We start from the raw sequence: 23,462 nt of genomic DNA on the forward strand, positions 1-23,462 counted from the left end.
ATTACTTGTTAGTATCACTGATTAAAACACCAACTGAGAGAGGCCTCTCAGGCGTTAATGACACTACCTCAATGAACTGTCAGAATGATTATCTTCCACATTGAAATGAAAACATCCCAACATGTCACATGTGAGTACAGGCTTAACCTCAGAGTTTTTCTCACTGTTTGACCAGAACCGGCAGACCCAGGCCACATCCTGCCTGTGCTGGACTTGGTTTGATCCGTGCCTGTCACTGTGACGGTGTGTGTTCAGTCTGTCACAGCGAGCTTCTGCTGCAGCTCAGGGAGGAAAACCACACATGCAGGGTCTCTGCAGCCGCTTCCCCGAATTAAAAGGTGCTACTGACACATGCAAGCTGCAAAACTGCACACTATTTTAAAGGTTTTCCGGTCCGCCTCTCATCTGACCCAGTCTGACAGATAAAGTTATTCTGAGTAAAAATATATAAATAGCCTGGGATGCCTTTAGCAGCTTTTAAATGCTGGGAATTTATGGGCTAACTTTACTCGTTTTGTTTAAACATTAGGCACGTTTTTATCATGAGCTGAACATTTTTAGGATATCATTTAGTAGCTATTGACAGCATTTGGAATTTTAGAAGAACTGCATGACCTTAAGTTGTAATATTATTTATCTGATGACTTTCTTCTCTGCTACAAATCCATGCTGAAAGTCTTACAATAAATACTTTACAAAAAGAGTCTAGTTCCAATTTTGAAGAAAAAAAAAAGCATCTCTTCACCCTTCAGCCACATCTTGCAAAGAACATTTTTGCACTTGCTGCTGTTGTTTGAACTGAGGGGGTGAACTCCTCCTGATCTTCATCCCACTGCTTCAGATTGGGCCGCCTGTGCATGCGCTGTGGGCTGACTCCAGGCTGAGCATCAGCGCTGTGTCTGAGGGAGTTTGCATCTCAAGCCACCTGCTGCTTCTGTTCACTTCCTCTGCCTGTGTTGTGGTTCACAAGCGAGCTGAGCTCCGGCTGGTAACATGACAGATAGGTCAGAGGATCACACTAAACTCTGACAAGTTTTAACGTTGTGTTAATAAGCTGCTCAGAACAGTAAAGAATTACAGCTGGTTTGGATCCTTCGACTCTCTACTGTTCTTGTCTTCAGAACAACCAGAGGTAAGGTGGTTGGATGTTCAGCCCACGTCTTTCTTGCATTTCCTTGCTTTGCAGCCAAGTTTTAAACAAAACTGTTTTCCCTCCACATCTGTGAAAGTTTTCACCCCTTTTCCAGACCAAAGTGATGTTCTTCTGTTCACACTCCTCCACTTTGGGCTCCTGGGGATGATGACGCAGAGCATCATCTGCTTGAATCTTGCCTTTCTTACGTGTCCAGGTGAGCTGTCAGGCTTCCACAACTCAGATGAATATCCAGCAAAATTATCCCAACATTTTAAAAGTGAACTTCTGTCTTTCTGCAGCGCTCTACGTCATCCTTGGAGTTCTCTGCTTCATCCTGCTGCTGTTCATTGTACTGGGCGCTGTGTTTCTAAGAAAGTAAGCATTTTTTGTGCAGTTTGTTCATGCTAAATTAAAATGAACAAATATATTTGAAATTGAGATTTTAGAAAGCTCACTTTGCTTAAGTTCAGTCTTCAAGGTCAAACACATCCTGATTTGTGTCCGCAGCACAAATTTCTTCAGAAATTTATCACAGCCACACATTTCTATTTAAAACCACCTTGCTAGTTTAGATGACAAACATCCTTTTCATGTGCAATTCATGTAATACTATGAATCTCTTCATAGTACTTCATAGTACTACAGAAAGTATGCGATATGATTAGAGTTATCTTAATTATCTAAGCACCGAGGCCTTTTTAAGTCTGTGTTGTACAAACGTTTTGCCAGTTAGGCCAAAATCCAATGTTGAAAGTTCTCACAAAAAAAATTTCAAAGAAATATTTGTCCTGTTTACCTATTTAGTTAACAGGTGTTTAGTTTACATGCTCATCAGTAAACTAAACATTCAATAATTTAATAACAAAAAGTCTCACATGTAGATCCAACACTTAAAAAAGGTCAAACACTTTTGCCTTTTTTAAAGAAAGACACAAGTCCAAATCATCAAGAGGTGAGATCATTTTCTATTCTGTTGGTCTATAAAAGTTTATCTCCGTACTCAAAACAGGAACTGAATGTATGCCACTCTTTGAAAACATGTCCTATATTTAGCCACGTTTAATAAATAGATGTACCAAACATTGCTTTCCTGTAAAAGCCACCGGATGTTTGGGATCCTCAGAATGAAAGTAAAGTCACAGTAAAACATTTGATAAATAAGAGAAAAATAATTCATGTCAAAGCAAACGTTTTTCATTCTCTGAAGACTGAAATTTATCACGCATAATTTTGCTTAAACACCAAATGAACCAAATGTTGCCAAATGTGTGCAGTCAGGGGCCACAAAGCATCACCAGGGCTGCAAATATCGCTGCAATTCAAGGCTAAAAGTGATAGGAATCCATAAATAGAAATAAACAATTAACTGTACCTATTAAATTTAAGGCCCTCAATTTATTACTTCCAAAGATACTAAAGGGGCAAGTCTAACTTTAATTTTAATCATTTAACATGTTAAAATTATACTTAAATATTAGACCTCTGGAGATAATCACCAGAAACCCCACAACACTGAGCCGTTCAGGACGTCAGCTGATGTCCTGAATATTTCTGGTTTCTCTTGCCAGAAATATTCTGCCAGTTAGATATTAACCTCTTATTGGTTCTCAGCAGAATCTAATTTAAAGGCAAATATGAAATTATGCTATAAATACTCATTTGTTGCTCTCTGACAAAAAGGGGCAGTCAAGGTAAACAGGGTTTTTTGCTTTAAATGGCCCTTTTCAGTCTCATACAATGTTGCTTTATGAAACAATTTTTTCTGCAGGTACCGCGCCATGGTTCGAACCGTCCGAATGCAGCAGGGCAGCAAGTTTATTCTGAGACATTTGCCTCAGTTAGAGACCGCCGTTGTGACACCCACAGTCCAATCAGTGGAGAATGACGAGGGCGAGCAGCTTCCTCCAGAAACTCCTTTACGGATAACCAATGTCCGGTTATCTTCCAAGAGGCTGTGGAAAGGCCTGCAGCAGGTACCGTCACACAGCTGGGTCCAGATTTATTCTTCGGAGGGAAATTAATATTTAAGTCTCAGTGTGGGCTGCACAGTAGCACAGTTGGTAGCACTTTTACCTTGCAGCAAAAAGGTCCTGGGTTCAAATCCCAGCCCTTTCTGCATGGAGTTTGCATGTTCTCCCTGTGCATGTGTGGGTTCTCTCCAGGTACTCTGGCTTCTTCTCACAATCCAAAAACATGACTGTCAGGTTAATCTCTCTAAATTCTCCTTAGGTGTATGTGTGTGTGCATGATTGTTTGTCCTGTCTGTCTCCCTATTGCTCAGTGATGGACTGGTGATTTGTCCATGTGTCTGATTTGGAGTCTTCTCTGGAAACAGTCCATACTAAAAGAATCCTGGTCTTTCTTCTTCTGTGGATGACTTCACCAGGAGTGTTTCATTGCAGGAACCTCGTTTCACCAAGTCAGACCTGAATCTGCTGCAGCTGATCAAAGCAGGGAAGGAGGGAGTCTTCTACCAGGCCAGGATGAGCAGAGGGACGTGTAAAGGTCACAGCATGTTCACCTGCAAGATCAGCAAAGAAGGTCAATTTACTGTAACGGTCACTAGAGTAATAAAGGGGATTTTCAACAGCCTATAACTCATACCTTTAATAAAACTTCTTTGAGTAAATTGTTTTCTTTTAGGTCATGGGTGTCAAACTCTATTCCTCAAGGTTCGGGGTTCTGCACCTTTTTATGCGTTTTCAGCTTCAACAACCTGAACTAAATACAGTTTGTAGAATTTTACTGAAGGTGGAGGAGACATTTCACTCATTTAATCCAGGTGTGTTGGACCAGCGACACATCGAAACGTTGCAGGACAACAAACGTCCTGTTTGGTGTGCGTTTCCACCAAATTAGCATGACCTTACCTAGACAGCAAAGACTTGCTCTTTGGCGCCCCCTCCTGTTGTGGGGGACCTATACGCAGCTGCTTAGTTTGCCTCAGGAGGCAAACTAGGCCTCCTGAGGCTGAATAATATTCATTTATTATTCTGTCAACATAACCATACAATGAAGCTTGATTTATTTGTATTTACCCAATAAATAGTATAGATTGTTGCTTGTTTTGCTCTGTTTTAGTATTTTTATTTATTGTTTTAATGTTTTTATTATGAAAGTGTTTGGTTGAAAGATTGGTTCATTTAATCTGAAATGTGTTGATGGTCATAATTTAGTTTCATCTTATTGTGTTTTTGTCCCTCTAAGGTGTGCGTCCCAAACATGTGGACATGGAGATTTGCATCATGAGGAAACTGGTTCACCATAAAAACATCCTCCAGCTACTGGACTGGAACACGAATGAACGTAAGTTAAAACATGCTCATATAAACTGTAGAAAAAGATGCAAGACCATTTGTTCTTACAGTCTAACAGTGAATCAGACTAACATTGTAATGTTCGACGTAAGCTACGATTTATTATTAATGCATCATTATTTGTACTTGTTGAATGAAAAATAATGACAGTTTTTCCTTCAAAGACAGAGTTTAGAATACTCAGAACCAATCACAAACAGATACTGGTGCATCTAAATTAGAATATTATTTCAAATGTAATTTATTTCTGAAACAAATTTTTGTTTTCAAGACTTTCTTTTAATTATAATGATTTTCTGTTAACAACCAATGAAAACAAAACATTTAGGTATATAAACTTAGTAAAGAATATGTTTAATACCTGCTGAGAGGTTATCATTTTAAAGACTTACTTTTGTTCCAACAAATGAGCCCCATCAGAACAAATACAGTATTCCAGTTATTCCAGAGATGTACCTGTAGTAGCTTTTCAGGGTTCCAAAGTCTTCTGGGATGTTCATATTCATATGCTAGTGCTAGATCAAACATGGCAGATCCTTTAAGTGAATATTATAAGAACAGTTTTTTGAATATGTAAATATTCCAGCACTGGAGGTGTCTGAGTGAACCTTCCTGTGTGCAGAGCCCTGTATTCTGATCATGGAGTATGTTAGTTATGGCACACTGAGGACCTTCCTCCAGACCAACAGGGTCCACCTCAGTGCAGACCCAGAGCTGCAGAGCCTCCTCACCATTGCTTCCTACCACATCGCCCTGGCGATGCAGCACCTGCGCTCCAAAATGGTAATCCACACACACACTACTGCATGTTCTCAATATATTTTATATAATGTTGGAACATTTGTCTCATTGAATCCATATATTACAAAATTTCAACACGACTTTCATTCCATGTAGATTTTAGATAAAAAAAATTATTTCACTATTGACATAGTTTGCCATTTTCTTTCTTTTGAAAGCTTAAATTGTTCTAAAAAATATATATTTTTTTACTTTTCTTTAGAATAATCTTTTGCTACCTCTTTCAGATGATGACTTTTTGACTCTATTATTCATATTCTTGCATGTGTAGAACATGCAAGAATATGCGCTTGAATATTTGTTTATTTGACACACACTTGTTGCTGTGGTCCTCTGTGCAGATCATTCACTGTGACTTAGCTCTGAGGAATATTATGGTCACTAAGTTTCCTTGGGAGGTGAAATTAGCAGAGTTTGGTCTGGCCCGGGACCTGAGCCGCATGGCGAGCCGCCGCAGCAGCCGTTGGAGGAGTCCACGAGTAAGAAATACACACACACACACACACACACACACACACACACACACACACACACACACACACACACACACACACACACACACACACACACACACACACACAAACACACACACACACACACACACCCACACACACACACACACACACACACACACGCACGCACGCACGCACACACACACACACACACACAGACATCGTTTGTATGCTGGGTTTGTTCAGTACTGTTGTCTAGTATTTTGGGCAAGCACCATATATATATATATATATATATATATATATAGTTTTAGCTTGTCTTACATCATTCTCACCTTTTTTGTTCAACTATCAACCTGCACATAGTTCTGCTTTTATTCTAACAGAAAAGAATAAAATAGGTTTGCCACATACTCACCATTGCATAGAAAACACGGCAGCAGGTCTGGTTACTCTTCAGGGGACATTTTGTTTTTCAGTGTACAATTTAGATTACTTTGCTTTCATTTTGTAGATGCAGTTGGGTTCTTTTGTGTTTCACTCAAGCTTTATATAGCAATATTTAAAAATGCACAGAAAACATTGTGACCTCATGGAAAAACCTGATGTGCTGATTTGTGAGATGAGTTAAGGGCTGGGCAATAAATCAATTTAATCAATTAATTTAATTTTTTGTTTTTAAAAATTAAATCTTTGAAAAATCTGGATTTTTTTCATGGGTTTCCATAGTTCAGAGTGATGTCAACCCAGAAAGCAAGAAAAAAATTATTAAAATCAGATTTGGTATATAAAAAAAAAATCAGCTTTAGTTAAGCATGGTTTACAGTTCAGTTCATTCACAATGTCATTGAAAAATATTCTTTCGGGGGTTTTGTAACAAATTGTCTCTTTTCATTTTGTGTTTTAGCAACATTTTATCTCACCTTGCTGTTTGATTCTGATTCTCATTGTTTCATGACTAAGTTTCTTCCCTTTCTGAAGGTAGTGACACATGCGTCAAATAAACCTGCTGCCTGGTGACTTGTGAAGTATTCTTTTAATACAGTGTGTGTTCACACCACACACACTGGTGGCCCGTCATCTAGCACGTTGCTCTCCGCACTGGCCACACTGCCTCCCATGTGTGTGTTTGAAATGGAAAATCAAATTCTTAGTTGTGTGGGTTTGTGGGGGTAGTGACATTGTTTAGAACAGGAAGCAGCCCATTTACAGACATACGGCTTCAATCAAAAACAAACAAACAAAAAAACAGATAAGCACTTGGAGCTCATTAACCTAAATGTATGCTGAAGATTCTGCAGTTTCATTTCTCCTTTTGATTTCAATTATTCTGCTGTATGAGAATTGGTATTAGAGAGGAAACAGCTTTTTTCATCCTCTGAGTGTGTGTAGACCTTTTCTGCTGTGTGTTTTGTGCAGCCCCGCGTGCCGCTGCGCTGGTACCCCCCTGAGTACTTCAAGAACAACTACTACAGCTTCAAAGGAGATGTATGGGCGTTTGGCATTGTGCTGTGGGAGATGCAGACATTTGGTAGGTGGTGGTAGGAACATGGAATATACTGTAATGGGAGGTAAAACAAACCTGGAGGATGTGTGTAGACTAATGGATGGATGACCCACTTCAGTTAGAGCAGCACCCGGCTTCAAATTGCTTACTGTAAACAGCTATTAACTGCACCACAGTGCTGTACAGTATTCTCAAAACATCTGAATTCTTGCAGTCAGGCAATTCCATCATCATGTTACAACCAAAGAACAGGTTTTCTTTAGCTACATAAAAAGATCATCACAAATCAAGGGACCAAATTATGCTGCCTTTTATTTTTGAGTTTAAGGAACAGAATGTAACAAGTGCTGACCTCTGGTGGTTAAACTGGAGATTGTAGTCATGTTACTTGGCGTCCAACAATCTGAATCTTTTTAACACTAGCTGTCATGTAGAATCAAGCTGGTAAGAGATCATTATACTTTAAATAAATACAGCTGATAGTTTATGCTAAGCTTGTTTTTCCTCTTTGGAATTCCCTTCATCGTCTTGTATTTTAAGTAATGTAAAAAATGTGCTGTTCTATATCTGAGATGTGTACCCTCCAAACATTTGGAGAATATCTTACCATAGAGTCTGTTTTCATCCTCTTGTTTCAGCTTATAAGCAAGTGTTAGTGTTCTGTCATGAGGCTGTGTTCTTCGAAATGTAAACAGGATTTGTTCTGAGGTTATTACATAAAACATCTAAGTGATGTCTAAAAATAAAGAATATTATATGAGTGAGCAAATGTAGTTAAGCAAACAGCACATCACCTTTAAACTGTGTTTTCTAAATAACTACAACTCATATGAAAATCTTCAAATCTCAGGTACATTACCATACCCCAACCTGGAGACATCAGAGGAAGTGGTGTTCCACATCTGCATGGGTCATAAGAACACAAACCCTGAAGGATGCAGACCACAAATGTAAGCAAAAGCTCACTACATAAAACCCATGTACCCATAATTCATGCTGATCTTTTTCTCTAAGCTTCAAAACTTTACAGAGTGACAAATGTATGATTCATAATGATGACTAAAAGTTTTGCAGTGACAGTTTTTCTTTTCTTTTTTTTGTGGAAACAGTTCACATTGTTTTAGATTATCATACAGAGGGATGAGCTGCACAATAAATCTAGTGTTACTGCATTTAGCTTTGGCACAAAAGAGTCACCTCCTTCAGAACTGTCACATCATTGGTCCAGGTGAAGCTGGGAAAGAGTCCAGCTGAAGTCAATATCAGTCAAAATAGAAGACAACCCTCTTCATTGGAAATCAATGCTTAACCCTTTAAAACCTGATAACATAAGTAATTATCGGAAAATTAAGTTTGAAAAAGGTATTGAAAGTGTATCATTATACAAAAAAAAAACTATATTTGTCTCATTGGCTTGTTTTCTAAATTTGTTTATAGTCAGATGGAACTAATACATCTGACTTTTGCATTCATTTAATTGTCATAAATGAATTTTGTTTTATTTTGTTATTTTGTGACCACTATAAAAACAACATTGCATGATATTGCATTAATTGATTTTTATCAATTTTAAACATGTATTACATATGAGATTTCACAGTGCAGAACTTATGCTGGCATCAAGTGTGTCTGCATCTGTATTGACAATAAAGCAAAGTCTTTTGGACAATTTCATTGCAAAAAGAGGGATGGCGATGGAGCCACTTTTGAAAAGAAAGCATGAAGGATGGTCTGAAATTCTGCAGGAAGTCCAAAGATGGACAGTAGAAGCTGGTGCAGTTATTTTGCTTGATGAATCTTCCTTTTCATTGACGGCAATAATCAGATAAATATTAACAAGGGTGAGAATCACAATGGGTTCTGTGACGTCCCAACAGTAACTCCCCCAATCAATCCATGAAAGGTTGCTTCTTATTTGGACGAGTGGACTTACTGCTATGAATAAAATATGGATATAATACCAGATGTCCTCCAAGAGCAGATTTGGGAAGAGAAACTAACAACTGTACCCAAATTAGAGAAGCTCTGCTCTTAATATATTTTACTCAAGTAAAAGGAAAAGAAGAAAGAAATGACTCAAGAGTAAAATTGTAATTTGTAAAAACACTACTTCTGCTCTGAGTAAATGATCAGAACATCACATTTTTTATTCAAAATATTAAAATACCCACCACTGTCCAAGAGTAACCTCTTCCACCAATCCAGACACAGCTTGGAAAGGAGCTGTGTTTGGCATAATGATGGAGGTCTATGTCATAAGACAAAAGTGACTACAAAGTGTCTCCAGGAAACTCCCCAGATCTGAACCCAAAGTAAGAACCTGTGGTGATTTCTCAAAAAGCAGGAAAAAGTAGAAACAAAAGCCAACAAGCTGACCAACTCCAAGCACCAAAAACATGACAGTGAATCACTATCAGTACAAATCCAATGACAGTCTGAAAGGCAAAAGTTATTAAAGGAGATCAACTTTATAAATACTGACTCTTTCCTAAAGAAAAAAACCTCAGACATCTGAGAAGAATTCCTAAATATTCTACAACATATACTAAAAACATGTTTAGTAAATAAAATGTTAAAACCATAAAAACACAACATTTGTGTCACTGCTGTAAGTTTTGGGCATGTTTATATCTTTATCGTGGTGTGTAAGTGAATAATTACTATTTGTATTCCATAATCATTTTCTGCATTGGTATTGAAATCATATAACATTTTCTAAAACATCAACACAGTCACTGACAGCGGACATGTGCATGAAAGAGAAAAAGTTTGAATGTTGCAGGCTTCACATCATGCGTGACTGCTGGCAGGAGCCCTACACCCTGAGGCCCGGCTTCAAGGACATCGTATCCATGCTGGAGAACATCATAGAGGATGATGCAGTGAGCATTTTTGTTCATGTTGTGGAGATGAAATTTAAGGTTTTCTAGTGGAATAAAATTTAGGTCATAAGTTCATATTTAAAATTATTGAAGAAATATGGTCTAATTTGAATCAGACTTTTTCTACACAATAAAATTATAACACTAAAATTTTGTCCGTTGCAATTATGTAAATTATTTGTTCTCTCATTTTTACTTTAAATATATCAGAAAAATATTACCTGCAAAATTTGGTGCCCTTTCAAGCCTAAGTGTCAGATTGGCTAAAAGCCTTGGCTTGGTCTAATACTGATTGTTGTGGCTTGGCTCACCAGAAGGTCATCACTTTTACAGATGAAGTTTTACAAGCAAATGATGGAAACTGAATTAATTTATTTTATTTATTTTTATTTTTTGCAGGTTTTAAAAGCTTTGCTTGTGAATTTAACATGAAAACAACACCAAAAACATATAAATTATCTGCGTTATAAATTCAGTGTCTAAAAGTATTATTCTGAGACAACTTTTCTAAAATCTGCCTCCAGCGATTTGTTGTTGTTTTTCCTGGAAAGATTGCTGACGCTTTCAAAGAGCAAATGTAAAACTGATTTCTTCAATATCTTAGTTTTGTAGCCACAAATAAAAATTCATATGATGTGAATTTTCTGAAAAACCGAATTATTGTCTTTGTTGCAGGATTATGTGGATGTGGAGAGTCCGCAGAATTTGGCTAAAGATCGGGCAGAATATCATGAAGAACAAAGACAGCGAGGGACTGTCGTCTTGAAAGAAGAACATCACGTTTAAATATTTATCAAGGCTGTGTTAATACAGATAATTTAAATCAGGAACTATTCGATTATTATATTTTATGAGTGTTTCTTTGTGCATAAACATTTAAAATGCGGGTTGACAGGAGAGTGGAAAATAAAGGGATAAAGTCAAAGATTTTACTTTCGCCTTTCTATTAGATCTGATTTTACTGGGTCTTATGTTACTTTTTGAAACATGTAATATACTTGTCATTTTTCATTAAACATGTTTCTCCTTTTTTTATTGAACTCTTTAGCAACACAAAATGGGGATGTCTAATTTTGGGGGAATTTTACATTCTTGACAGAAATACATCGCGATTTTTGCATTGCTATTTACGAGGAGCACCTGAAGCCGCTGTGTATGGGGAAAGTTTCCTGCCATAATTTCATCGAAGTTTCTCCCTTTCATCGAGAGGGATGAAAGAAGGGATCGAAGGGATGCGGGCGGCGCAGTTTGCTACAATCCATAGTAGCCACACAGGCACACCCACTAAAAGGAAACAAACGGACCCAGTATAACGCTTCCATTCTATTGGATAAGAGGTTGCCAGACATCCATTAATCCATCCATCCATTTTCTTTACATCCTTTTCCCTAGCAGGGGGCGGGGGGCTGGTGCTTCTCTCCAGCCAACGTTTTGGGCAACCCTGGACAGGTTGCCAGTCTGTGGCAGGGTTGCCAGACAATGGTACTTTTTTGTTCCCTTAAAGCAGAAAAGAATTTGCAAGCGAGCAGAGAGGTTGCAAGCAGAGATTTGATCCGACAGAGACAAGTTTTGAGCATGAGGAGAAAGATTTGAGAAAGGACAGTGAATATTTGAAAGAGATCAGAAGTTTTGTTTAAGCACTACAACTTTTGAGAAGAGATGAAGTCCTGCTTTTAAACTGAAAATATAAGCAAAAGTATTACAAGTTTTGAGAACAAAAGACATAAAATCCTGCTTTCAGATTGAAAATGTGTGCTCTTGGATTATGGCAGGAAAATTCCTCCACAGTTGTGGAGGACTTTTAACCACTCCTTCCTAATGACAGGAAGGAGTGGTGCGTTCAGGAACGCCTGCTCTTCCTGTGAGCCAATAGGATGGAGTCATCGAACATGCGTTTTTACGCCACAGCGCAGTTGTGGATTTTGGACCCTGGTTCCATTCTGTCCATAGCGCCCATTCACACATAATGGCTGTCCGTGTGTTAGAAATAATCTTTTTCTTTTATTTTGCCTCCCACATTCCTATTACGTTATTTATTGACTTACAAGCCCTGCTGCCTGAACATGTGTACCCCCAGCAGGTAAGTTCAGACCACGGCGTCTTGTTCTTCTGTTTGCTCCGAGATGATTCACCCAGTTTTTCCCACCAGCTGAAGAATCTTCTGAGGTGGTATGCAGAGGAGTTCAAAGATCCCATGGTGCTGGATCCTCCTGAGTGGTTCAAGTCGTTTATTTTCTGCGAGGCTTTTCTCCAAATGCCATTTTTCCCCATTGCAGCTTACGCTTTTCTGAAAGGTGAGTAAACTTAAAAACAACGCGTGAAATCTGCAATCCAAGTGCTTAAACAAACATAAAATTGAAACAAGGTGAGGATATATCTTCTGATTTGCATCGCTGCGTTAGGATTTGGAAAGAAAAAAACACCTAGTCAGCTCCAGGTCTCTAAAGTTAAGCTGTGGGCACTACATAACTTTAAAAGAGTAGAAAGTTCTCACTAACAGACTGCTTTCATGGTTGAAAGGCCACACCATCAATATAAATGATTAGTTTTACTAGTAGTAGTATATATCAGTGGACCACATGCCTAATAACTGAACTTGCTGAGGGACCACAGACCACAAGATTGATTAAACAGACTGAAGCCAGCTTAGGTTAGAAATTCCTTTATTGTCCCTTAGGAACATTCAGCAACAAAGTGACAGAAAGCATACAGAGTTACACAAAAATAGAATTAATAATAACAAACTGAGCAGTAAGAGGGAATGTACTGAGCCTGACGCAGACTTCCCCCACTGGGAATCCAGGAGGTCACCGGGGGTTGACAGGGTAAAAGATGATGCAAAGCAAAAATATGAAGATTTATGGTGAACAACAGTAATAATAAGCACTGGTATTACATGTCATTACTTGTAAACAAAAACAACAAAAACATAGAAACAATGTGTGGAATGTTGACCACATGACCTAGGATTTAAGAGGGACCATATCTTAGTCTTCAGGAAATTTGAAATATTTCAAGATCCGTTGGTAATTTTCCCAGAAGCAGATGTCCAAATAAATTCACTGAAAGATAAAGTTCTTAAAGAAACTGCAAAAATAAACCAATACAATTGGACTTGTAGAACCCCCTTATGTAAAAAAGAAAACCTGACAAAACATAACAGAGAGCATCTTAAACTGTCAAGCAGGGTGGTGGAGGAGTTTGGGCTTGATTTGCTGCCACAGGACTCAATCACCCTGTAAATCAGAGATTTCTAAAGTTAAATGTGAAATCTAGGCATCATGTGCTCATGAACTGGAAAAAAGCCCCCAAGAGCAAGTGCAGATAGGTGGGAACAAACAAGTGAGTGCAAGCTTGAACCAAAGAAGCTCTGTGTGGAAGAGAGGTTCCTCCACAACCATGTGAAACCTTGATAAAAACTATTTCTTTTCTTCCATTGTGTTTCCTTTTGATTCTCAGTAAAATATAATGTTTTGTTGTTGATTTGATGTTTAAATTGCCTCGTTTTAACACTTGGTAAAGATCAGATTATGTTTAATGGCCTAATGATGTGGTGAGAGTTCACTTTCTTTTTACACAATCAGTGATGGTGAAAGTATTTGCAGCCCTGAGAAAAAGAAGTCAGAATGTTAACTTGCATATATGACTTTTGCACTGTGTATCATGTCCATGTTTTTATATCCTAAATGTCAGTGAAATTCTGCAACCAGATGCAGCTTCTCCTGATCCCTCTCATCTTCCAGGTGGCTGTAAGTGGATCCGGACTCCTGCCATTGTGTACTCCACGCATGTTGCCACCACGCTGATTCCCATTCTAGCCCACATCCTTTTCCATCAGTTCCCTGTCAAACCCCACTCTGGCCCCCAGACTAACAGGGAGCGCTGGCTGCTGGCCTCCATATATGCACCGTACCTGCTGGTCCCCGTGGTGCTGCTGCTCACAATGCTGCTCTCCTCCAAATACAACCCCGCCTCCAAACCTGGCAGCACATCCGGCAAAGCCAAGAAGAAAAACTGAATCCAACACAAAACTTTGTAATTTACCTTGATTTTAGAAGCAATCGTCCTCCATCTGGGAATGCACTCTTTAAGATCCTGTGAAACACGTTTTGAAGTATCATTTGAGATGAATCTACTTGATGAATGTTAAATTAGTTTGTTTTGCTTATTGTGAGTTTTTAGCTCGACCATTTGACTAAGATTTTTGTCAATTACTCTTTTGATTATCTAGATAATAAAAAGGATTATTGATCTTATTCAACTCAAATATTTTTTTTCAGATTGTTACTCCTGTAAGGTTAAAATCAATAAACATAATTACACTGGTGTGATTTAAGTTAATTACAAATAATACTGATAGTAGGTATGTTATACACATACAATCTTAGGAATGATAAAGCATCTGGTGTTAACAGGTTGGTATATGGGCCCCCAAATAAAAATCTGCTCAGGGCCCTATTAAGACTTGGACCACAACATTTGAAAACCATGTATCATTTTCCTCCCTTTTCACACTTATACAATACTATTGGCCTGTCAGATAAAACCCCATAATGGACATTAGAGTTTGTTACTGTAAGGCAGGGGTGTCCAAACTTTTTGCAAAGAGGGCCAGATTTGATAAAGTGAAGATGCCCGGGGGCCAATAGTTTGTTCGGACATTTTTTAACTACTAACGTTTCATGCAAATACACACCGTTATAAAACAATTTTCATTGTCACAATTATCTTTATTTTTCAAATGACAAAATAACCAAATATAAGCCACTCAGGCAGATGAGAACAACTCTAAAAACCCAAATTCTGCCTTTCATTCATATCTGGAGAGTCAGATAACATTGAACAAACTGTATGAAATACCTTAAATTTACATGAGTTTAAAAATATTTTTGCCTCAAGAACATTTTAAACAGGAGTTATAAGTAATGCAAAGTTGTCTATTATTATTAATAGGATGATACAGTTTTCGAGTCCTTCCCATATCGGCTCAGCAGGGCCAAAAGGCCGGAGTCCACCCTGACGACTCTGATGGCTCAAATTAGCATCCCTTCTTCAATTGTAAATGTGGTCGTTGACCGTCGGGCCAGAAGGTGGGAATGTGAATAGTGCATGTTGGGGGTGGGTATCTATGATACCTGCAGGAGATCAGGTCTCCTGTAGGTAGTGCTCTTCAGTTTAGTTTTGAAGCATACATGAAGTGTTTTTGGAGAGATGTGACCTTTTGCAGCTGATCCATGATGTTGTGCTGCATTATCCAGGTCATTTTGCCAAATGTACATAGAGTTTGCAAAACATACAATCTGTTTCAAGAAATGTGCAAAGGTTTTTCTAAAAGAAATTAGTAATGTTTCTCTTTGAAATAAAGCTAAGAGGGTATAAAATGACAGTTTAGAAATAAACTAACCTAACTAATGAATTCATTGTGCTTGGGTGCGCCAGTAATGGCCTTATTTACGGAACAAAAGCGCCTGTTGAAAACAGCTAATACATTGGAACCTCAAACATTGTCCTGAGCCGTATGCAACGAAATTTCGTTCTTTATACACCCTGTGCATTGAAAATGACAACAAAGTCAGTCTAAGTCGAAGTCGAAGTCTAAGGAACAATTGTGCAACTGTGAGATGCGTTGAGGCCATTACCAGGGTACTGATAAGGTAATGGCCCTATTTACAGAACAAAAGCACCTGCTAGAGAAAATCCTTCAGGCCAGTTGGACTATCGAAGCCGATATAGGTATACGTCAAAGTGGACTAACTCTAGCCATTCTAGTGTTAAATCTTAAAACAAGTGAATTTTGCTCTTGTCATTTACAATATCTTTCAGAAAGTAATAGTTTGTCACATCTACAGGTTCATAACATCAACAGTAATAACCAAATCTTACTCAAGAGTTTAATAAAAATAAGTGCCATAAATCCAGGTGCATAAATGTTCGATTCGCTCTTCACTGCTGATAGTGACAGACGTTACCGTTCAAAATACTCAATTTCATGTCCTCAACTCTCAGTGCCACACTGTTACGTGCCAGGCAAACATTCGCAAATTCTTGCTTCTTCTCAGGGCAAAATGTTCTCCACCATTTTCATAACACAGTCTTTGATAAATGTACCTTCAGTAGAAGGTTTGCCATGTTTAGCTATTAACATGGCCACTTCGTAGCTTGCTTTGGTGGTATTTTCTTTTGACTCACAGGCCCGCGTGAAGAATCGCTGTTGTGATGCCAGTGCAGCTTGGAGCTGCTTCACTTTTTCAGCACGGTCACTTCCTGTTAGCTTGTTGTATGTGTTAGCATGTTTACTCTGGTAGTGTCTCTTTACGTTGAAATCCTTAAACAAGGCAACCGTCTCATTACAAATTAGACAAGCACAATTGCCTTGATTTTCAGTGAAGAAGTATTATAATTCCCATCTCTCTTGAAAGCGGCGGCCCTCACTGTAAACTTGTTTTCTTTGCAGTGGCCATGGCAGAAATGAGTGGAGAGCGGTTCGCTGCACGGAGGCAGAGACTGATAGTATTAAAGTGGTGCTGCCACCATTTGGTGAAAGGAGGAATTACAGTTTCAAGTTTTATGATTTATTTATTCTGTTTCACAGTGGAGGCGGGCCATAAATAATACATTATAAGACCGAAGCTGCGGGCCGTATGAAATCTGACCGCGGGCCGTGATTGGCCCTCGGGCCGGACTTTGGACATGCCTGCTGTAAGGTGTCAACATACTGAAACACTCCAGGGTCATGAATGTTTAGCAAGGCTGAGTATCTATTGTCTGTGGGCTCTACCTCTGATCTGATCCCCAAAGTACCAAAAAATACAATCATTTCAGTTTTGGGAGTCATCAGAACAATTAGGGACCACAAAATTTTGAGATTGAGCTGAGAATAGTTTTAATGATACACACTTTAAGCTTTATTACCTGTGTGTAAAAAGTTGGAAGTATTAAGGACACTGACAAGCAACAACACTGACAATGTTTTAACTGGCAGCTGCAACTCTACTGGGTGAAGAGTTACTCAGATGTTTCAATGTTGGCACACCTCATGACAAAAACTATGCAACTACTGATACAAAACACAGATATTGCATAGCACTGTCTCATTTCTCAGCAGAACGTTCTGGCTTTGTTAAGTATAAAAAACTAAGAACAGATCATAAAATTCCGTTTTATGATCCATTTGACTGGAAAAGAGCTTTTCCTCCTTTCAGCTCACTGCACCTATGAAGGTGCACACAGTCTCTCAGAGGTAAAAAGCAACAGTCAAACAGGCTATACCTGTTTTATGCAATGGATGACATTGAACAAAAACATAATTGGTTATTAAAAAAGGGCGGAAGAATCTGTGGTTTTTAGACTTCCCTTTGATTGAGCCCCAGTTAACCCCTTCCTTTCAGTGGGGAGTAAACCTCTATTTGTCCATCTCCAACATATCTGCATGTTAAATCCTATTATGTTACTGCTGTGTGCTTCACCAGACGGTTTTCTGAATCAGTTGGTTGTTAACCTCACGTTGTTCTGTGTTGGATTATCACAGTCACGCTGTCCCTAAAACATACTCCCAGCTTTCTTTCTCTGCCTCCACATCAAATCATTCAGTCTTGTTTTTGTTTTTTCCTGTCTTTGTATTACCTCGTGATGGACTGTCGACCTGTCCGGGATGTACCCTGAAGATAGGCACGACCAGCCCCCATGAGACCTCGCAAAGAAGAGAGGACTGGTGGACCGGTTCCAATTCCAGCCACTGGAGGGGGTCAAATCTTGATGTTCTTCTTTAGCTCTTCCTGTTGTTTAGAGAGACATTTCGGTTTTACAAAGTGTGCTGTGTTGCATCACTGCAGAGACTGTCTCAGTTCAATCAGATTATCAATATTGCCCATGCTTCTCATTTTTGACCCAACCACTTTTATCAGATAATATATCTTCATACAAATTACTTCCTGCAACATAGCTATGTTCTGTTTCTCCACAGAGGAGCCAAAACATGTAGGTTGTTCCATATAAACAGCAAAAAACACCTCATAACATAAAGATAGAGACTGCACTTCTCTATCTTTAAGAAACTCTCTATCAATAAGATACTGCTTATTCGTGTAACGGATTAGCTCTTGTGGCGGAAGGACATGCCGTTAGTTTGTGCGGCGGCAGCAGCGTATAAAAGCTGAGCATGGCACTATTTATGGGTATTGTTTAACTCAGTGGCAGGTAGTAGTACTGTAGCCGTCCTTGTAATATATTTGAGCGTTACAGTTTATATCGGTTTAGTATGTTGTAATTGACATTAAAACGTGTAATTGCAGGTGTCAGTCGCTCCTAGTGGTTAATTTAAAGTAGTCGACGAAGATAAATAGTGACGTTTGAAGTTTCCCCACGGATAAAACGGGCGCTAGGCTGGGAAAACGGCAGTGTTTATCAGCGTCGGAGAGACGTCTTCTGGACCTGTACGACTTGTGGAAGATGACCAGTAATTTGGTCTGCCTTGTGTGGATGAACAGGAGCTCAGTGTTGACATTTTTAAGATGTTTAGGTTAACTGTTGAACGCAAACCTGCTCGCTAATGTTAGTTAGCTAATGTTCCCTATAATTTGTCTGTATTTTAGCAAAGCGGTGACCCATTGAGCTCATGTTATTGTTAGCATGTTTGCGCAGAGCTGCCGTGGTAAGCAGCCGTGACGCTAGGGTAGCCGCAGGGTTATGTCACGGTCAGGCTAACGCAGTGTTTTGCAGCTGCAGCTGATCCAGGCTTCGCAGAGTCATGTCTCCCCGGCTTCCCATCATGTAGACAATCCACCGGGACAGTCAGGTGACCGGGCACAGAGCGAATTAGTGAGCAGTCGTTCAACTGGGTCACAGACAAGCAGACAGCTGGCACTGACACAGTTAAGCTAAGGATTGATGCTACCCTTAATCAACGCCGTCTGATCGGTAGTGATATTACATACGTTCCAGCCTTCTCGCGAGGCACTTGAATGCATCATCTCCGGCCTCCAGCTCCTGTTTTTACCTTATGGGAACATCAGAGGAACCTGCCATGAAATAACTGAAACTAAAGCAGCATCAGCTCGGAGCGGATCTGTCCCCCTCTGAAGAGGACAGCGGGGTTTTGAGGCATCTGAGCTGATCTACTTTCCCTCTCATGATGGAGACTGTGGGAGATTTTGAGTACAGCAGGAAGGACCTGGTTGGACATGGAGCGTTCGCAGTGGTGTTCAAGGGAAGACACAGAAAGGTAATGAAATGTCTCAATTCAAATTGTGCGACTCTAAATATTCCTGCATAGAGAGGACAAGCACCACCAGTCCAATGATAAAATGTGGGTCAGTGAATGGAGAGCGCAGCTCTGCAGCAGTATGTGGGCTGCCGCCTCCTCAGGATGCTGATTTATTGAACATTTTAACCAAATATCGGAACCTATAACCGCTTAGAAAGGATAGCAGTCACTCTTGTTGGTCCTCAATGTATTTTATTCACATTGTGCATCTTGTAAACAATTAATAATGTTATTTGGTTCATTCATGAAACGGATGAGTCAGGCAACAGTCAATGACTGGCTGACGTCCTGAGGTAGGAGTGGCTGTCTATTTAAGAATACAAGCCTTCCTTATATAACAGCTGCATAGTGTTCATTCATGCTGCAGTTCAGAAACCTATTAGATTATAATATAATGCTCGGGAATTTGAATTATATCCTTAAATCTAACCATGCTGTGAGGAACTCTGGGCTCATGGGTTTGTTTGTTCCAAGTAGAACAAACAAACCCATGAAGAGCAAATAGAAGCACATTGTTCACTCCAGCTCATGCAGAGCTACGTTTTATAAAGCAGCTCTGCAGGACTGAGTCCCAAAGCAAGACTATTGGGATGCAAGTTTATGTTTGTCCAACTGTGTAGCTAACATGTCAAACAGGAGGAATGGCATCAATGTAATAACTAATTAACTTGCAGTTTTCTGGCTGATCGGCAATTACCGATTACCGATCTTTAAGAATTCCGACGTTCTGATTTATTCCAATACCATGTTTGTGTGTGAAGTGCTGCTAAATATAGAAAGAAAGTTGCAGAATTGACAAAAGTGGGGTGATTATTGTTAAATGTGAATGTGCAGATGTGCTGCTCTATCAGTCAAAGCTCTCTCACAGCAGAGTAAAAGAAGACAGACCTTTGCTGAGGTAGATGAGCATCGGCCAATCATTGATCTTCCAAAATTAAGGAAATTGGGGCTGATACATTGGTTCACACCTAGTAATACCATCTGAATGTATTTTAACCACAGCATTAATGTTTTCACCTTCCCTATAATTTGTTTGATCCCAAAAGAGAAGTAAACCTAAAAAGGGACTGCAGCTCAAGAGCAACACACAAACTAGCTCCACTCAAGATTTCAGATCTGGAAACTGAAATCCAAATAGAATGGTTACTTCTGTGCACAGTTGCACAGTTGTTAGCATGATTGCTTTGCAGAATTGAAGGCCTTGGGTTTGAATTCCTAGCTGAGTCTTTCGGCATTGTTTGCATGTTCACCCTTTTCATATAAAGGTTCTATTTGGCTCCTCTGGTTTTCTTCCATTGTCCAAAATATGTACAGTGAAGAAAATAAGTATTTGAACATCCTTCGACTTTGCAAGTTCTCCCACTTAGAAATCATGGAGGGGTTTGAAATTTTCATCTTAGATGCATGTCCTAAGAAAGGTATTCTCTAAAAAAACATCCGGAAATCACAATGCATGATGTTTTTAATAATTTATTTGTGTTTTACTGCTTCAAATAAGTATTTGAACACGTGCCAATCAGCAAAAATTCTGGCCCTCAAAGACCTGTTAGTTTGCCTCTAAAAAGTCCACCTCCTCTAGGCTGACAGAATCAGACCGTCTCCTAGTAATTCTTAATTTCTTAGATTTTTTTTAAGAGACTTTCTTTTTATTTGTTTGTGTTCCACCTCTATACACTGATGCTGAGTTCACAACCCTGCGGGCCAGGTTACATAGGTAGTTGTGAGCTCATGTGAACTTGCAACCATGTGAGCTCGAGGAATCTTTATTTTTAAAGTTTGTCTCAGACATTGGATCTTATTTTGGGGGTGGGGGTTGGGTTAGCTCTGTTCCAGAGTAAGTAGGCTGGTGCTGGTTCTGTTGTTGCCCCACTCTTCAGTGAGGCAACAACAGAACACATTACAACACATCACATTACAGCCATACCAACAAGGCTCTGTGAACCATGGGATGCAACTTTTCTTCCCCTTGTGCACATCATATATGTGATGGACCGGTTTAAAACATTGTGGTGCAAATGGACAAAAATAGACCATGCTTTAATAAAGTTCACTAGGGTTAGGTTATTAAGAACTCCTAAAATCAGATAAAAACAGCAACCAGGAAGTAGAGCAATAACAGGCATTTTTATAATGGTGATTGGTCATTGATCAGAAGGCAAGATGACTGAAACTGAAGACAGAAATATGTTATTTGGGGATGGATGAAGTGTGTCACATCATGATGATAACTTACTCTAACCTGTTTTCTTCTCTGTGCTGTAAAGAAAACTGAGTGGGAAGTGGCCATTAAGAGCATCAATAAGAAGAACCTCTCAAAGTCCCAGATCCTGCTTGGCAAGGAGATCAAAATCCTGAAGGTGAGCAGAATGATTCAATGCTTCTCACTCACAGAAAGAATGAACTGAAACCTGAGTGAGTCGTCTCAGGCTTGGAGGAGCTATTCATTGCACTAACTTATGTTATCCATAGCATATTAATGCTGCCATTTATATATCACGATGGTCTCTTCTTTTTACTCAGGAACTGCAACATGAAAACATTGTGGCTCTTTATGATGTTCAGGTAAGTGGAAAAAAGCAGTGTGGACTTGGAGGCTATGTCTGAATGTTGTGTCCATTTTAAATTGACTGGTATCAGTAATGATCTTAGATTTCCTGTTTCATAGTTGTCGTTTTGTCTTATTTAGAGATGCATCAATCAGAGTCTGACTGATTCCCATGTGACCTGGTAATTCTAGGTGACTCAGACTCTACAAACTACAGTATAAGAAAACATCAGATCACATTGATTATATTGGGAGTAGAGACAAGGTCACACAGTGTGTTTGAGGGAAGAGTTTCTCTAAGAAATCTTTTGACTATTTTAATTGGAGTCCAATGTGTCCAGATAAACACAACTCACATACTTCATGTACAGTGAACCCTCGCTATAACACAGTTCACCTTTCACGGTCTCGCTCCTTCGCGGATGTTTTTGTGCAGTTTTTTTTCACAGTGCATTGTATTCTGCGTCCTGATTGGCTAAACAGTCTCCACGCTTCTCCTCCACCTGTGTGCCAATAACGTTATGGTATTTAAATATACGTAATACAGCTTGGCAAATTTTGGTAACTGTTTTTGCCCAGAAGAAATAAAGAGCGACAACAACTACCGATAACTATGTTCTACTCTCGAAAAAACACACCTGCACCACAGGCTTGAGAAGAAACTGTATTCTGTAGAGAGCGGAGTGAGGCCACAGCATCACAGTCAGAGGAACAGTGAAATACGCGAGTCAATTTGTCCTACTGTACTTTGTATTGATGATTAAAATGATTATTTTACTGTAGTTATTTGTAAGAAAGCATTATATTTGTTTAAAAAATGCTTGGGCCTGAAAACAGGTTTTGTTCTTTGGTTTCAAAGTAGAGTATTTAATTATGCTGTATAATAATTGTAAAAAATCAAGGTAACTACTTCATGGATTTTGCCTATCACGGGTTCTTTTCGGAACACAACCCCCGCGATAAACGAGGGTTTACTGTATTCTAGTAATTTATGCCATACTTGTTGTTTTTCCAAGATCAAAAGCATCTCTCTCTGAATCTTCTCTATAATCTGATAGATTAACTTTGGCTTTTATTTCTGCTCAACGACACTCATGGCCCACCACAATTATTTAAAGAATAGTCCCTTTTAAAGAAATTTTAATGCATTATGTTCTTAAATTCAGTTCGTAGCTGAGGCTTTTATTTCTGCTCAACGACACTCATGGCCCACCACAAAAAAATGGTGGAGTTGTTATGGAGCCCTGGTTAACCTATCAGAGGGGGACAAAACAAGAAGTCAGTTGCCAAACATCACAAGAAAATGATCCCTTGTAGGAATTCCTGTCTTACAGAATGTTCTGAAATTTGAAGTGGTTCTTGGCCTGCTGTAAAATATTTCTGTTCAAACAGAATCTGTTTCTCCTACATGTTTGTGCTCCTCTGTCAAAGACTTTCAAAGCGTTTGAGCACATGTGTTGTGCCTGTATTTACATTGCCACTGCTGATGTCATAACTTCATCCAGAGCCAGATTGCAGTGTGTGTTTAAAACCCAGCCTCTGTTAGTAAGTAGGCTTTGAA

The 23,462-nt window shown here is 39.1% G+C and overlaps 3 protein-coding genes across 4 annotated transcripts in view; all 3 read left to right on the forward strand.

Moving 5' to 3' along the window:
• The first annotated feature begins 958 nt into the window (after positions 1 to 958).
• On the forward strand, positions 959 to 11,021 carry LOC111611934 (tyrosine kinase receptor Cad96Ca-like). 2 transcript variants are annotated; one of them, XM_023350949.1, is made up of 12 exons: positions 959 to 1,132; positions 1,230 to 1,349; positions 1,435 to 1,510; positions 2,904 to 3,108; positions 3,538 to 3,676; positions 4,343 to 4,441; positions 5,075 to 5,235; positions 5,595 to 5,732; positions 7,125 to 7,236; positions 8,063 to 8,162; positions 9,995 to 10,094; positions 10,770 to 11,021. In XM_023350949.1, exons 2-12 carry the CDS (start codon positions 1,298 to 1,300, stop codon positions 10,878 to 10,880), a joined length of 1,293 nt encoding a protein of 430 aa, XP_023206717.1. In that variant the 5' UTR covers positions 959 to 1,132; positions 1,230 to 1,297; the 3' UTR covers positions 10,881 to 11,021. The 2 variants fall into 2 exon arrangements, with proteins under 2 accessions (XP_023206717.1, XP_023206716.1); XM_023350948.1 differs by having other exon boundaries at positions 1,248 to 1,349.
• Positions 11,022 to 11,995: 974 nt separating this feature from the next.
• On the forward strand, positions 11,996 to 14,418 carry tmem97 (transmembrane protein 97). The gene is made up of 3 exons (XM_005815156.2): positions 11,996 to 12,174; positions 12,244 to 12,388; positions 13,838 to 14,418. Exons 1-3 carry the CDS (start codon positions 12,061 to 12,063, stop codon positions 14,110 to 14,112), a joined length of 534 nt encoding a protein of 177 aa, XP_005815213.1. The 5' UTR covers positions 11,996 to 12,060; the 3' UTR covers positions 14,113 to 14,418.
• A 3,861-nt stretch (positions 14,419 to 18,279) lies between these two features.
• ulk2 (unc-51 like autophagy activating kinase 2) overlaps positions 18,280 to 23,462 on the forward strand; it is a 43,700-nt gene continuing 38,517 nt past the window's right edge. Inside the window, exons 1-3 of the mRNA XM_023351788.1 lie at positions 18,280 to 19,314; positions 21,621 to 21,713; positions 21,877 to 21,918. Coding sequence (XP_023207556.1) covers positions 19,222 to 19,314; positions 21,621 to 21,713; positions 21,877 to 21,918 — 228 coding nt within the window. The 5' untranslated portion in view covers positions 18,280 to 19,221. The remainder of the gene's footprint in view (positions 19,315 to 21,620; positions 21,714 to 21,876; positions 21,919 to 23,462) is intronic.

This window comes from Xiphophorus maculatus, chromosome 18 (genome assembly GCF_002775205.1).
Source record: "Xiphophorus maculatus strain JP 163 A chromosome 18, X_maculatus-5.0-male, whole genome shotgun sequence".
NCBI classification, from domain to species: domain Eukaryota; kingdom Metazoa; phylum Chordata; class Actinopteri; order Cyprinodontiformes; family Poeciliidae; genus Xiphophorus; species Xiphophorus maculatus.